The following is a 17,162-nucleotide window of genomic DNA, read 5'->3' as shown; positions in this document are numbered from 1 at the left end:
TTCTAGTAGAAAACAATTCTAAGGAAATCAAGCCTATTCTTATCGATGAAATAATTTATTTGCAAAGCAAATCTAGCACAGTTGTTTTGAAGCTCATATAACCTCTCTTTTTTATATGCAGGTGATGCTTTTTTGCTTGAAGATGACTCCTAACATGGAATTTTGGGACATTTGCATATCTTACTTTGTATAAGAAAATTTACATGTGGACTATGTGACTCATCCAATGTCAAAAGACAATAGTTAAACTTCTAGCATGCACTTGATAGAGCTTCAAGGTAGTAGCTTCTTTTTGTAGTACGAATAAACCTACCTTGTATGATTCATTCGCTCTCTCTTTATTATCTTGGATCCATGCTTGTCATTGAGAATGCCAACTATAATACAAAAACACAGCCACCTTGTATGATTCATTTGCTCTCTCTCTCTCTCTCTCTCTATTATCTTAGATCCTTGTTTGTCATTGAGAATGCCAACTATAATACAAAAACACCTCATTTTGTGATAAGCTCTAGCTTGCAAATTAAAATTTTTAGAATGCAAGATTATTTAGTACAAGGTTGATGATAGTTAGGTTATGAACTTGAATGTAAAATACCTTAAACTTTTAAGTAATAAATGTGTGAAATATAAATATTTATGAATGTCTACTCAATATTTATATTTCACACATTTTAAAACATGTCTAAAGGTTTTTGTGTTGCCTATAAAAAATGTTTTTAGTGAACACGTACCCTATACGACCTTGCCCAAAGGTTTTCGTTGCATTGACCACCAAAATTGTGTTTTGTCAAGAGTACCCTCCGTGTTCAAGGCCCAACAGGCCCCACAGGGTACATCAAATGCTACGACATCACACACGACCTCCCGTCCTGTGTCCTCTCTCTTCATCGGAAGGAGACTGCAACTCCCGATTCTCAGCAGGATCTCATTCATTATCATATCATGAATAATCTTACAATCATCTGACCGATCAGCACACACAGAGCGAGAGAGAGAGAGAGAGAGAGGGGGGGGGGGGGGGGGGTTGGGGGAGCAGGGAAGCACAAGCAAGCTTGATGCCACCATATCATGACTTCCTTCCTTCTGCAGCATTCTCTCAAGAACTTTCAAGGAAACATTGGAAGTCCTTAGTGGGCATCAATATAAAAGCACGATCATTGGAATTTTGGCATAATAATTAATCAAGTTGATAGGAAATACTCACTTGGGTTGGCCTTCATACACTGGGGCATCACGCAATTCTCAAATTCCAACTCCATCAGGATGACTGTGAGATCCGGCAACAGCAGCAAGCTTGTGGATGCCACTCTTAGCAGCACCACGCTTGGGGTGCGGCTGTCCGAGCATTCGCGGGCTTTCCAGCTTATTTTCTGCTGCGCCATTATTTTTGTTGGGTTTCTTGTAAATGGCATTTGTGAGGTGAGTTGGGAATCAGAAACTTGGTATGTTTGTCTCTGTTTCACAGAAGGTTTTGACATTTCACCATGTGGCAAAAGGGACTCTTTTCCCTTGTTTTCCCCTATAGTGTTCAACATCACGAGCTTCTGCGCAGAGGGTTCAAGGTTGGCAGCCCCCCACGGCACCGAGCTAGGTGCCTGGTGCCTCCCTAGCAGAAATACATGATGTTGTTGTAACTCACAAGTTGGGAATTACTGTGGGAAGTTGTCTAAAACTTCTTGTGTTATTGAATCAGGGGAACATGCTCACAGTAACTTATGATTGCTATTTGGATTGTTACAGGAGTATGTATTCCGCCAGCTACAGTTCAGGTACATCACATGCCATTAAGCAAGACAGATACAGGGATGGACATCTCGAAGTGGTCTAAGTCAATATAAATCATTCACTGTCTTTGGTGGTGTGGTTATATTCTATTAATACTGGTTTGGAGATTCTTCACAGCTAACTTGGTCAATTCACCTGATGCAGTTATGCTTGGTATTTCACTTTGGTGCAGTGCTCTGTATACGTCATCTTGGCATTCTTGCAAGGGGGATGGCAAAGAAAAATGACTGCTCCATGGAGAACGTACTTTTTATTATCTTTTGTGTGGGTTGGAAGTGTTGGTCTAACTAAAGCATCACTCAGATACATCAATTATCCAGCCCAAATTATGTTCAAATCATCCAAGGTGAGTTTTTTTTTTCAATCATGGAATGGGTTTTGGGGATTTAATGGTTTATGTGCCATGTCTAGATCTCAGTATTTGAGGCACAAATTGATCAATGATATCATGCTCAAAGTCTTCTAGCAGTATTTGTCTATGTGCATGTAATCAAAACAAGGTTTTGATGAAGTTCAAGTCAACAGGAGCCGTTTTGACTTTTAGGTTGTGTAAAAATTGTTTTTCTAGGTTTTTTGTGTGTGGTAAACACATAGAACATGATAAACAGGACCTGCTATTGAAGGTCAATGGTCCTTCTTAATGTTTGGCATGAGCTTTGACTAGCTTGTGGTATAGGTTGCCTTCTTGAGGAGAGACAACACTGAAGTAGTGTGGCACATTGTTAAATACCAAAAATCGTACATGTTATGTAAAGTACTTCAGCAATTTTTGTGATTGATTGGGAAGGCTACAAGATGAATGAGGAAAAGTGTCATAAGTTTGTATTATGAGAGTAGAATGGGCTAGCTAGTTCTTCTTGTATATGGCTTTTTTGTAAGGTGCAGTAGTGGGTTTCACTTAGACTATGATTAAAGCATAATAAATTGAAATCTTATCAATATCATAATAATAAGAATTGAATAATAAGGGTGAAAAGTCTTCTCATCACTCATTTGAAAGTGGTTGGGGGAATTGGCTAAAACAAAAGGCATGGCCACAAACTAAGGTAGTAAAGAGTGTATTGGAGTGTCTCGTGGATTTCAATAGGGATGGTGAAGACATGGGCTGTCCAAATTGTATTATTGAAAGGTTTGATAATCATTATTGTGTCTTTTTCAAACTTTGTAATAGATAGCCAAAATTTCACAAATTTGTTTACTACCTTTTTATACTTGGATGCATCATCAAAGAAGATAGTGACTAGTTTACTTTGCATGTTACATGTAGTCAAGATACTCTCTTTTGTGTCCAAGGTTATGCCTTAGAAGCATAACATTTTACTAGAATGATAGAGCTTTAGAAGTGGGAATAGAGAAAGTAGTGGGTTTTGAGACTATTTGATTAGAAGGATTACTTTGTTAACTTTGGATCCTTAGAACAACCCTACTTTTTGTGGCCACTTTGTTGTATTGGAATCATTTGCTCCCTATCTTTTGAGCTTCGACATTGTCATGAGGACATGTATTTTTGAAACCTCACTTAACATGTGGATTAATTTTTAATCATATGATTAAGTAAATGTTGTACATGTGAGGTGCAACTGGGATTAGAGTAAATTTACGAGCCCGGGACTCGAGAAAATCACGGGATGTCAAAGTAAAAAGTTGCTATAAGTTATGCTTCATAGGTACTTGGTGGTATCTGGTGTCAATTGTTGGCCTAAGTCATTCATTTGGCCATAAGTGTCAATTGGTGACATTAGAGATGTGGTGTTTCATGGTACCTAATACCGATCTAATGGTCAAAGACAAATATAGCACAGAGAGACTCCGGAGTGGAAGATGCCTAGCTAATTTAATTATTGGGTAGTCATATTATTTTTTTGGCATGGAAATAATTATTAGATTAGTTTTTCAGTAATTAAAGGTTGAAAATTAATATTTAATGATGGATAATGTTGGAAAAACCATTTGGGAAGCTTGCTACTTGGCAAACTTGCCCGTACAGGCCGGTAAAAGGCTGAAGAAGAGGAAAAATGAGAGGATTCTTGCTATAGCAAATGTGGGAGAGTTGTGAGCAGCCATGGCCAGTCTTTTCAGCCAGCCACGAGTGAGTTTTGAGGAGGCGATTGCAAATTTGGACCCTCCACAGCTGGGCGATAGCATCCAAGTATAAGGTGACAGCTGATTTGGATGTCTCAGTTGTAGGCGACATCAATTAATGTTGTTGTGGCAAGGCAACAACTTCATTTGACTGATTTTCAGTCATTCTTCGTGAGACAAAACTCTGAATTTTCTCTCTCATCTCCCAGCCATTTCACAACCTTGATCTGAAGATCTCAGCATTTGGACCCTTGGAGGCTGAGAAATTGCAAATATCTTTGCTGTAAACCCTAATTTACAGTAGAAATTAGGATTTAGCAGTAGCCTCGGGAAGCGTGCCAAAATTGGAAGCTCCAAGATTTGGATTTTTTAGGGCTGAAGGTGAATTTCAACTAAATTCAGGTGGAAGACTAACCAGCTATTGAATTTGGGGCATTTCCATCGTCTATGAAGTGGGTGAAGGCCAATTAAGTGCTCGAATCAAGGGGCGAAACAGATTGAAGACTTGCTGGTCACTTTGGATAGCAAGGGGAGTTTGGATTGCGAAGGGGATCGGGAGAATCCCATTGTAAATCAACTTCTTCTTTAATAAAGCTAAAGAAATACTGAAAGGGGCGCCAATTTGGAGCCAATTGGGTGTGCATTGCCCAAGATCAGTAGGTAAATTTGTATTTTCATATTTACATTTATTGTTTGCTGCTGTAATTAAGTTGTAATCAGGGATTTACCACCCATCCACGAAAGGAAGGCTGGTTTCAGACATATTTACAACTAGACATCTAGCTTGCTTCTCTACAACAGTCGGAAAAGTCTCCTTTTTGTTGTTTTGGGTCTTTTGATCCTTGACTCCTTGTTTGCCTTCGAAATCTCCACCTTTCTAGTTCTTGGAAAGGATTCTCCTTTGTGGCTTTACAATACTTGGAAAAGTCTTGTTGTTTTGGGTGTTTTCATCCTTGACTTCTATTTTGCCTTGTAGATGTCTATCTTTCTAATTCTTGGAAATGATCCTTCTTTGTGGCATTTTTCCAAGAAGAGAGATTTTATAAAAAACACACGGTTAAAAGGCAGTTTGGAGCTATTTTAGAATAGAGAAGAAAAACATATAAAGGGATGACATATCCTTGACTCTTTGCACAAGGGCCTAGGGGTGGGTGTCAAGTGTAAGCTCGATAGAACAACCAAGGAAGTCCTTAATTACAATAAAATTATCATGCATTTTGGCATAATTTAATTCCCAAAAAATAGCCCCCATTTTTTTCTAAAAGAAAAAAGATATTTTGTTTTGTGGTACGACAAAATGCTTAAAGATCTCCTATAAAAGGACATGTTGTGGGGAGTCCCTGTTTCCACATTTTGTGCAAGCTCTCCATATTCATTACCATCGTTAATTTCTCCACTAGCATCGCCTCGTTGAGCCACTAGTATTAGGGTTTGCACTAATGCTTAATTCCAAAAATAAATCGCTTTATTTTCGAATAGTAGGACAAATCCTCTGTATGTTAGTTGCTTATGCATCCTTCATCCCTTATTCATTACACTCAACCCTCAACCATCAGCCCTCACATTGATGCCCACACCCAATTTGGAGGAGCTGCTGGTTGTTCTTCAGCCTATCTTCATTATCTACTTGCTGCTGCCTGCATGGAGATATCATGATTACTGGAGGATTCACTCTAGCTGCTGCCACACTTACCTAGGAGCTGTTTGAGCCTGCCATGACCTTTTTTGGGGGCATTCTACAGCAGGCGACTTCACGTCTGCAGCTAGTGACATCAGTATTCAGCAAGCGATTTCATTCCTTTCCACTTAGTTTTGTGTTTCATCATCTAGAAGCTGCCTTGCTGATTTGGGGCCTTCACAACCTATTGTAAAGAAATGCTGGATTACAGAATACAAACACAGTCATATGACAAACACACAAACTGATAAAGAAACACAATTAGCGTTAAGGTAAGGGTAACACAGAAAGAATGAATACAAAGATGAAAAAATCTAAATAATGAATTAATACGATGCTTAATGCAGCAAATATACCATGCAAAAGCTTTTGATCCTTGATTTGATTTAGCATTTAGTGTGGGTTTTCAATTAGTGTTCGTCCTATTGAGTAAGTTGTGCCTCTAGGGGAGAATAAAAGGGATGGTTAGATCCAAGACCTTCACAAGACAGACAAGCTATCCCAATGACCACTAGGTGTCAATGACCAGGGAAAAAGCTGTGAAGAAGCTATGGGATGTAAGGGAAGAAGCAAAAAAGAAGGATGGAAGCAAGCAAAGGAAGATTGCCCTAGGAGATTGCCAATTGAGTTGTTGCGAAAATGGTGGATCTAGAATCGACGACTCTTTGATTGACAAGGGGGTAAATATGCATAGATGCATTCTTACAAGAACAAAATGCCAATGCATGTGGCAATGCAAAGGGTATTGCAAATTGTTATGCTCATGAAATATGCTATGCAACGATGCCACTTAGACAATGCTCTTGCAGCGAAGCAAGGGAATTGTTCACTTGCCTAAGTGTCCTTTTACAATCATAGTCATCCGAAGGATGCGAATAATGATACAATATATAAAAAGTAATTGCCTGTTAAGCAAAAATGAACCAAAATCGTGTCATTCTCAAGAGAAGAAAGCCGTCTCTCTCAAAGTAAAAGGGAAAACTAGAGGGAATCACCCTCTCCTTGTCAATTTGAAGTAATAGAGGAGGGGGCACCCACACCGATCTTAGGTAGAAGATATTGAAGGATTGAATGCTTGAGCTACTTGGTCAAGTTTTTTGCAAAATTGTCCGATGAAGGCACAAACTTTAGGTGAATGGTGCCTACCCTAACTTGCTCTCTGGTGAAGTGGTAGTGTTATAGTTGCTGGGGTTTTCAAAAATGGGAGGTATGAATTGGGTTTTCAAGGTTCCATATGAGTTTCCTAAAACATAAGAAACAGGTTCCATTCAAGATGAACACTTTAAATTATATGTGTGTGTGTGTATGTGTATGTGTGTGTGTGTGTGTGTGTGTACTTTAAGTCCCATGGCCCATAACAAAACACATATTGCACATGATTCAAGAAGAGCCACTTGCTAACTCTTTGGCTCAGAGCTATGTAATTTGTTGTAAATATAGATGCAGAATGTGGCATAAGATGCAAGGTGGGCAAATCTTCGAGGGCCCTCCTAAGTGGAATTTGGTGGAAGAATCCTCAAATCCCACATGGTTTGCTATTACTAGCAAGATAACGGGTCTCGGAGAGGGGGCTTGGGTGTTGAAGATTTTGTAGGTGGGTCAGGAGTGGATAGCAAACTCGACTTAGATGACACTATCTCGGATATAGTATGGGGAGGATTCGGTTCAGAGGCCAGTGTATGGGGTTGCGCAATCTCTCTCTTAGAAAAAACAACCTCTCTTTGAACAATCAATTTGTTTGTCCAAGGATCAAAGAAATGATAGGCCATTGCCTTAGAGGAATATTCAACAAAGATCGGAAGCTTAGGTCGGGGAGTGAGTTTGCCTATCTTATTGTTAGGAGTGTGCATGTAAGCACAACACCCGAAAAATTTGAAGAGGAAAATCATAGGCCGAGTGCCAAAAAATGTCTCGAAAGGGGTCTTTTGAGGGATTGCCATAGTTGGGCATTGGTTGAGTATGTATACTAAGTGTTAATAACCTTGACCCAAAGGTGCTTGGGGAGCTTTGTTGCGATTAACATAGAGCATGCTATGTTCACCACAGTCTAGTTTCTATGCTCCATGAATCCATTCTAAGAGGAGGAGTTGGTAGAGGCAAGTTGGCGAGAAGTGCCATTGTTGTGCGGTATCATGTCTAATGGATGAAACAGTGAAAGAGTCTACCTTTATGGGGAGTTCAATTATACACCTACTGACAGTTGTTGGATTGTTTGCATAAGGAGTTGAGTTAGTTCTTTGATTGGACATGGAGATTCAACAAGTGGCTTATATGCTTGGTGCAACTTTAGTCTTCTTTATGTTACTTGACAAGTTCATGTTGTTCATGCTTAAGTTTATATGCCTATAGGATATTTTACACACAAAGAGTTTTATCTAGCCTCAATGCACGCTTTTGGAGAGTCTAGGAAGGGCTTTTTGGGTTAAAATTGGATGTGAATAAGGGGAAGGAATTGAGGGCAACTGTCATGAGGACATGCATTTTTGAAACCTCACTTAACATGTGGATTAATTTTTAATCACATGGTTAAGTAAATGTTGCACATGTGAGGTGTAACTACGGTTAGAGCAAATTAACGAGCTTGGGACCTGAGAAAATCACAGGATATCAAAGGCAAAAGTTGCTATAAGTTATGCTGCACTGGTACTTGGTGGTATCCGGTGCTAGTTGTTGGCCTAGGTCATTTATTTCGCCATAAGTGTCAATTGGTGACATTAGAGAAGTGGTGTTTAATGGTACTTAATGCCAATCTGACGGTCAAAGATGGCGCAAAGACATTGGATAATGGAAGTTGCCTAGTCAATTTAATTATTAGCCAGTCGGATTTCAAGGCACCAAAATAATTATTAGATTAATTTTCAGTATTTAAAGACTAAAAAGTAATATTTAATTATATTTAATTATGGATAATGTTGGAAAAACCATTTGGGAAGGTTGCCACTTATCAAAAATGCCCATGCAAGACTGAAAAGCGTCTTTAGAGGTTGAAGAGAGGCATTTTAGTGGGTTTAGCCTACAAGAGAGGGGGAGGAGATGCTCCTGGTCTGATTTGTAGCCATTGGAGGATCTTCTGAGGCAACTAAGGGTAGGAGAAGACCAATCAACGGCAGATGACAACATCTACAGGTTGTTGAGACAAGGCAATAACAGTAAATGACTGATTTTCTTCAGTTCTTTGGATCTACAAGTTGTTAAGACAGGACAGTAGTAGCAAATGACATCTCTTCATTTCTTTACGAAGAAAGTCTGAAATTTCTCTCTTCTCAGCATTCTCTCTCATCTCCAGCCTTTCTATAGCCTTGCTTCGAAGATTACAATATTGAGATCACTAAAGTCTGAAAAATTTCAGATTTCTCTGCTGTAAACCCAATTTGCAAGCAGAAATTAGGGTTTAGCAGCAGCCTCAGGAAGTTTGCCAGAAATTGGAAGCTCCAAGACTTGGATTCAACAAGGCTGAAGCTGTTTTTAGCATTTTCAAGTGGAGGGACCAGCAAATCATTGAATTTGGGGCATTTTCCATCTCCATCAAAGCGGGTGAAGGCCAATTGATTGCCTGAATCAAGGGGCAAATCAGATTGAAGAATTGCTGGTCATTTTGGACAGCAAAGGGAGTTGGAATACTGAAAGGGATTGGGAGAATCCCATTGTACATCAACTTCTTCTTCAATTAAGTTAAATAAATATCGAAAGGGGCACTAGTTTTGGGGCCAACAGGGTGTCCAATGTCCAAGATTATATGGTAAAGTGTGCATTTCAGTTTTGTGAATTTGTTAATTGCTGTAAATAGTCCTTAATGAGGTTATTTACCACCCTATCTGAGGAGGAAGGCTGGTTATAGCAACTTCAAGGAGAACAAGGGTGCCATCTGCAAAGAATTTGGTGATAAAAAATGTGAAGGAAAAGAAAGATATCTCATTCTTTTTATTCATGAAGATAAGCAACTCATAGCAAGGTAACACCAAGAGAGAGCAAAGCTTGAAGAGAGTTTTTGGAGGTCTTTTATGGATTGGTTTACATCAGATCACTATTATAATACAAAGTATATAGGCTGAGTATTGTAGTCCATAGCTTTGGTAGTCAGAGCTCTCTTGATCTAGGTGCCTTCTCTTACCTATAGCTATCCTAGTGAGACATAGTATGGATAGATTTGAAGATTTCTTTATTTACTATTGAAGGTCTTGATGTAAGGGTTTCCTTTGGGCTGAAAAAAATGTCTTTTGAAAGCTCCAACACAGAGTAGTTGGATTTATGTAGGCTGCTTTGTCTTGAATGAAATCTATGCATATACGGGTTTTGTTCCTGGCAAAGGGGTCTTTGTTTTGATTTTGGATCATGTGTACAACAATTGGATTGATGTATATGGGGTATTTTTGAGCTATTGTCTTAGTGAAATTATCTTGAGCTATTGCCTCAAACTTGTTTGAATTGGATTTATGTCTATTTAATAAAATTTGAATCAGACTCTTCTATATTTGGGTTTTTGATATTTCTTATGTCTCTATTGGAGAAGACATTCTTTCTTTTAGATATTTATTATTTTTCCTCTCTATGATCTCTTCTTACTAATCCTTGTGATTTAAGGCCTTTCATTTAAAACTTGTTGACATTTGGTGAACTTGATGTAAAAGCCATTTGAAGAGTTACTAGATGAGTGATGCTATGGGATCTTTACGAGGTTCTTTTGATGAAGTAATATAAATATTGTAGACCTTTAATACGTATTTGCAGTAGCAGCAACAACAGTTGCAAACATTTAGAAAGCATGAATTTGTTGTCACTAAAGGTTTGCAGACTGTTGAAAGTCAGTTGAAATTGTTTGATGGTTGGAATGTTTCAGCCTACTTAAAGATGTATGCAAAAAAGATAGATCTTTTTGGGATAGCTAAAATTAATTAGATTTAGTATTTTGTATGGCTCATAGTGCGTGAACTAAAGCCTTGTATCAGTGCGTTTGAAAGACGTAGGCTGGGGTGAGTTTAAGAAAGCATTAGGGAATAATTTTTTATTGAGGACATAGGTTTGGTCACTTATCAAACTTTAATAGAATGGATTACTAAGCTTATTAAATGTCTTGTAGCTAGAGTTATTATGCGAGTTTGAGTGTAGGTTTGATTAGTTGGATGTTGTTGAGCAACAAGCTATGAGACGGAAAAGATAGAGTTATTTTTGCAGGTTGTAGATCCTGCTTTGTAGTTGAGCTTGGAACAACTTTGTGACAGCTTCAATGGTTGTTTGAGCAAGGCAACATTGGTTTTTTAGTCTCTCTCTTGATGAAACTCTCAAATTTCTCTCTCTACAGTATTTTCTCTCATTTTCCTGCCATTTCTCAAGTCTCGTTAGCATTTTCTAGTAGTTCGAGTCATCAGAGGAAGAGATTTTAGTCAATCTTTGCTGTAAATCCTAATTTATAGCAGAAATTAGAGTTTGAACAGCCAACTTGGGATGCATGCTCAAAATTGAGAGCCTAGGACGGGAATTCCAATAGCTGAAATTCAAGAATTTTAGGGAGATTCAAGAGGCCAACCAGCCAATATCGGATTTGAGGCTGAATTTGTCTTTCAAGGAGTAGGATGAAGATCAATCTCCAAGCAAACCAAGGGGAAAATTCGTTTGAAGGCTTGGATTAGTGGAGGAGACCCATCCATGTGCAATAAAAGTTAAAGAAATACCGTAAGGAATGCCAATTTTGGGCCAAGAGGTTGTCCATTGTTCAAGATTAAAGTGGTAAATTGTGCATTTTTAGTTTATGTGAATTCTATGCTTGCTATAATTATTGACTAATCAGGTTATTTACCACCCTCTTTGAGAAGGAAGGTTGGTTTCAAAGAATGCATGTTGGGATCTTCTCTCTTGGGTGGTCATCCCCTTTTTTACATGGCTAGTAGACCCTTTTTCCTATTGTCCTCCTATCTTCATGGCTTCCTCCCGAGCATACATGTGAGTTCTCATCTGTATTGTGTTCTTCAATGTTCTTTCTTTCCCTTTCTCTTTTGTCTTGTGTTTCAATAGTTTATTACAGCATATGTTCACGCTTCCATTGTTGCTCCACTTTTGATATGGTATCAAATTTCAGGTTCTGTCCTCTTGCTGTGTTTTCTTTGCTGATTTTAGGATTGTTTTGACCAATAATAATCAGGCGATTGCTGCTCCAACCAAGCAACCTGTTTTTCCTGCATTTTTGTTGACGTCAACATTTGTACCACCTACGTCAGCCCCTCTCCTACCTGCATGTCAGTTCTAGCCTATGATTGGTGTTTCTACATCTCCTCCTAGAAACAATGTGATGGATGAATTGGTGAAGAGTATGCAAGATTTGCAACTTAAGGTTGCAAAGCTTGATGAAAAGGGGTGGGTTGTAGCTCCTAAGGCTTCAACTCGAGAGGGATTTGTTTGTCATTGCATTTGGTGTGATAGTCCTTTGCATGAGCAGAGAGACTGTGATACGTATTGGGATGCTTTAGAAAGAAAGTTGATTTTTTGGGAAGAGGAAAAAATTCATTTGCAAGAAACATGTCTTCTACTTGACTTGAATTTTGGGTAAGGTGAGATGCAAAAATTACTTGAGGATATGGTTACTAGGAATGTATATGTAGCAGTGGAAGTTGCCACTTTTGGGCTGCAAATCGAAAAAGCTCCTAGATATGGTATGTCTAGTAATAAAGTAGAGATTTGGACTCATGTAATGCACATAGCTGAAAAGGGTAAGATATCTATGCTTGAATTAATTAGTGCCAGTAAGAGCATTCGTGAGATGATGGGTTGGGATGCGCTACTAGATTCATTTTCAGCTTAGGCTTATCTTGCCAGGACTTAGACATGGATGTGATTGTGGAAGAGACAAAGAAAGGGTGAGGATAATGCAGGTACTTCTAAGAGAGTGACTCATGGAAATCCGGATCAGCCTAGGGGTTCTGCGAGGCTTACTCCATAGCATGTGATGCAAGATGTGTCTTAAGAGAAAAAGCAAGATGGGAAGAAAATGGAAAAACAGCTAGGGTACAAACGACAATCAGATATTGAGATTGCAATTGATTTGAAGAAAGTTCTTGAGGAGCGGATCTTGAACAATAGGGTTGAGTTTACTCTTGGAGAAGTACTTGGAATTACGAAAAGAGAATTTCATGAAGAAATTATTGATATCATTAAAAGAAAATGACAATTTCTCGGGGAACCAACAAATGTGATGGTGTAGGAAGAAAAAGAGCTTGATTTCCAGGGCATATAGGTGGATTATGAGGATGATACAAGTGTTGTTTTAGATATTGTTGATGTTGTAAATGTGGTGGTTGAAGGTGCAAAAGCTGATACATTGGCTGAAAAATCAGTAAATTGCAGCAATATATAAAGGGGAATGAGTTAGATGCATTATAATGATGATGAGACTCCAAGTTTGATTCCTAGAAGTCATTACACTTGAAATCATTAGGCTTGAGTGATGGCAGAGATAGTTGTGAAGATTGGGGAGCTTGAGACTCCATGTATTGTACTTATGGACCATGGGTTATAGATCAATGTAATAGTTAGAAGTTTGTATGAAAATGACGAATGGCTAGTTGATGTTGATCATGGATGTAGGATATGGGTAGTAAACATTTCTTTAGGGGATATTAATGTAGCTTGTGTGAATGTGAGGGTTACCACTAGTGATGTGCATGATGATCAATATTTCTTTGTACAAGATACTTTCACTTATCCGATTATTTTGGGAGAGCCATATATCATTGTTGTCCACATGGAGGAAAAAGTGTTGGTGGATGATGGGTTAGCTTATGCACGAGTCAAACATAGAGATGGGAAAAGAGGTGTCAAGTTCTTGACTGTGTGTGAATTGTGCCAAAAATAGAGACAGCTAAGGGACTCTCTGCTGCCACCAAATGTGAAAAAGTTTAGGGATGTGGGTTTTCAATGAGCGTTCCTATAAGGCAGGACTACATGGTACTGCATTGAGAAAGCTCTCGCCTCCTATTGTAGGTACAAGTGCTTTTTTGGTAGGATTTACTGAATTTACAGTAGCAAGTTCCGTATGTTTTCAAAGAATTTAGTCTATGAAGAGGGTTGAAAGACTAAATATATGCAGGGCTGAAAAAGACATGAAAAAGCATGGATTATTGGCAGTAGATGAGAGCATCTATGGCATGTATGATGGATTGATTTTTGTGGACACAATAGCTGAAATTTCAGCAATCCTGAAATGTGAAAATATGGTTGAAAAGAGCATGATATAAGAGGCATTTCCCAACTCATAAGAAAATTCATAGACAAAGTGCATTCAAGTTAAAGCAAGCAAACTTGGAGAAGAATTCCAACCTTCTCTTCTCATTGGATATGTTTCAAGTGTTAGAGGAGTTTGTCAAGCAGGAAGGGTTATGTTTGAATAAATGGGCTGAAGGTGTGGTAGAGACAAAGTACAAAATTGTGGATAAGAAAGTTAAACTTGTTGCAATGTCACTACCACCAGAAATTGAAGAAATATATGATTTGGTGTCTAGACAGCCAAGCTTAAGGGATCAAAAGGGAATTGGTCACAAATTTATTGTGGAATCACTCAAAGAGGTAAGCATTGGTTGTAATGAATTTCTCTTACCTGCAGAGAGGAAATGCTTCGAGGAGATGATATCTAGGCATGGTAATTTTTTTTAAAAATAATGTGAAGTTAATATAATGTAAAGATATGTACATCAGCCTAAAGAGGCGACTGGTCAATTGTTGAAACAGTTACTGCTTTTTAACAAAAAACTTGGAGTAAGCCTTAAAGATAGGGTTCTTCTTCCCTAAACCCTTAAAAATAGTCAACACTTCCTCCTTACATCTCATTACATCAAAGCCACTAATAGAATGCTTATTAAATATCTGCTTATTTCTAAAGCTCCATATATTCCGAATTATCACAGCCCTCAACACATCCCACAGCTCTGCTATTGCCTCATTAAGGTGCCCATAATTGCCAAACAGAGCTACTTTAAAACTAATTTTGCTAAAGAAACCAGCCCTCTCAACCCAATTCATAATCACCCTCCAAATACTTTGGATTTCAGGACACTCCTAGAAAAGATGTTGGACTGATTCCACATGATATTTGCAGAGAACACAAAGAGGAGAACATCTGCCAGACTTGGAAAGATGCTCCTATGTCAGCCATTTGTTCACTGTTGTTTTCCAAAGGACCATGTTCAGCCTATGGGAAGGAGTACTTCCCCAAACCCTCCCGACTCTTCTTTTCCAAGTTCTAATCTTGGTTCTGGGACAAATCCTCTTCCAATACGCATACACCTTGCGAATGTGTCTTATGTCTCTTCCTTTGAAGTCACTTCTCCTGTCAATCCAAAAGCATTTCAGCAGGCTAACATCTTGTGGGGTGTAGGAGGTAGGCCATGATTACTTAAGTGTTGAGAATATTATTTTCAACAACATCACCTCTTTGTCAGTGTGCCGAAACAGGCTTTTAGCTTCAACCTCAGAATACCAGTGAGATTCATTCTTCTCCCATAGGTGTCCCCAGCAATGCAAGCCCTTGCTGAACATATGCTTAGCAAGTCTGGGTTGACCAGCAACTGGCAGATAATCTCCTTTAAAGGCTTTAGGGGAGAGCCAAATAACTCTCAGTAGACTAGGGTCACCACACCCATCCTGTATCCCACACCAATCAGCCTCACTAAGCAATGACTTCGACTCCTTAATCATGCTCTGAAAAAGTTCCGATGCATCAACTTGGATGTGGAGTCTTGAAAAGGACATTGGACCACCTGAGACCTTCCCATTGGCCACTGGGGATCTTGCTGTGAGAGAGCCAATACCTTATCACAACAGCCCATGGCTGGGGGCAATCAATTCTCTTTACCAACTTAAAGAGGAGTCTCTTTGCCTTATCTCTCAAGAACTCAACATCGAGACCACCTTCAGCTTTTTCTGCTGTTACAAGCTCCTGAGAAATGGAATGCCATTGATGCTTGTCACCAAAAGAAGATAAAAAATTGCAAAAGATTCTTTCCAGCGAATTCCAGCATTGGGCACTAAAGGCCAGAACAGCTGCTATACACAATAGTGGGCACAAGCATTGAGCTCAAAATTACCAACCTACCTCCAAAGGTTGTCTTTTTAGATGCCCATTTGACAACCTTCCCTTGAACCTTGGAGAGAAACCAGTTGAACCTTTGTTGTTGTGTCAAGCCAAGCCCTAATGGACATCCTAAGTACTTGAAAATTTCCTCTTTCCTGGACTCTGAAGCCAAAGTGATGAATCCAATTAGGTGGATCGTCAGCTCCTAAATATAGTAATTCTGTCTTGGTGCGGCTCACTTGAGATCCAGACACTTCTGAGAACAGCTGATACACTTCAAGGAGGAGCTCAACCTGATTCTTATCAGCTGAGACAACATTGGAGTTGTCATCTGCAAACAAGTGTGCCACCAGGTAATTGTCTTCAGGAAGCTGCAATGGCTTGAGAGATCCTCTCTGCACCAACCAGTACAGCCTCCTTAAAAGAGGGTCAATCACAATAGCATAAAGGAGGGGTGCCCCTGCCTAATGGATCTCTTAAGATCAAAGGATTTAGTTGAAGAGCCATTGATAGAAATCTGAGCAGAAGCATTACTAAACAAGGTACAAACCATAGCAGTGCAGCTTGAGCCGAAGCCTAAGGCCTCCATGGTAGCCGAGATAAAGTCCCAAGAAATGCAGTCGTGAGCTTGTCAAAGTCTATGTTGACTAGTGACAAGTTCATGTTGACAAGGATGGATGTTTGACCATTGGAAATTGCCCAATCCACTGCAGAGGCCAGATTGAGGGATTGAGGATGGCATCTTGTATTTTCCGCCTGTAAAGAAATCCAAATTGATTGTGATGTATGACCCTAGCCAAGATGTACTTGAGTCGCAAGGTTATCACCTTTGCCATCAGCTTATAGGACATGCTCAGCATTGTGAGGGGATGCCACTGCCCCATCTTCATTCTGTCAATAGACTTCGGAATAAGCTTGATCAGTCCTGCATTAATTACAACAGGGATAGAGCCAGCCTTCATGCATGCATCGAGGAAAGTTGTGAAGTCTTTGCCATATGTGTCCCATATAGACTTGTAAAACTCTACAGGTAGCCCGTCAGGGCTGGGTGATTTCCCATCCTTCAAACTGTGTAAGGCAAACTCCACTTCTTGTTCAGAGAAGGGCTTCCCAAGGTGTCATTTGTCCATCTCCGTCAAGAGCACTTCACTCCCCTCAAAGGTTACTAGTTTCTGTTTGTAATCGAACAAGCCATCATGGGGCTGTCCCCGACTATAGCAGACAGGTGACCATAGAATGCTTGTTGGATTTATTTAGTGGACGTGAGTTTAGCACTATCTGTAGCTTCAATGCAAGTAATGAATTCCCTTTGCCCCTTCTTTTTAAGTGCTTGAAAGAAAAAATCAGTTGGTGCATCCCCTAGAGTCATCCAGCTAGCTTTTAGCTGGATTTTGGCTGCCTGCACTCTCTTGGTCTCCTGCATTTGCATGTACTGTTCAACTTCCTGCAGTAGAGTAACCAGAATAAAATCATTGTTTACATAGCTAAGGGCAGCTAGAAGAGATAGTCTTATTTTGGCTGTGTTATCCATATTAGTCCTCCTTTCCCAGCAGCAGC

The 17,162-nt window shown here is 39.3% G+C and overlaps 1 protein-coding gene across 4 annotated transcripts in view; it reads left to right on the top strand.

Annotated features, from left to right (window-relative positions):
- Nucleotides 1-1,039: 1,039 nt before the first annotated feature.
- The window catches only part of LOC148026901 (UDP-galactose/UDP-glucose transporter 4-like), a 74,519-nt gene continuing 58,396 nt past the window's right edge, over nucleotides 1,040-17,162 (top strand). For all 4 annotated transcript variants that reach the window (XM_087691423.1, XM_087691425.1, XM_087691424.1 and 1 more), the window contains exons 1-3: nucleotides 1,040-1,422; nucleotides 1,744-1,772; nucleotides 1,933-2,134. In XM_087691423.1, coding sequence (XP_087547549.1) covers nucleotides 1,267-1,422; nucleotides 1,744-1,772; nucleotides 1,933-2,134 — 387 coding nt within the window. In that variant the 5' untranslated portion in view covers nucleotides 1,040-1,266. The remainder of the gene's footprint in view (nucleotides 1,423-1,743; nucleotides 1,773-1,932; nucleotides 2,135-17,162) is intronic.

Source organism: Lygodium microphyllum, chromosome 13 (genome assembly GCF_053477565.2).
Source record: "Lygodium microphyllum isolate KBCC chromosome 13, Lygodium_microphyllum_v1.1.10, whole genome shotgun sequence".
NCBI classification, from domain to species: Eukaryota; Viridiplantae; Streptophyta; class Polypodiopsida; order Schizaeales; family Lygodiaceae; genus Lygodium; species Lygodium microphyllum.
Note: the sequence above shows the minus strand (reverse complement) of the source record. Positions and strands in the feature narration are given on the sequence as shown.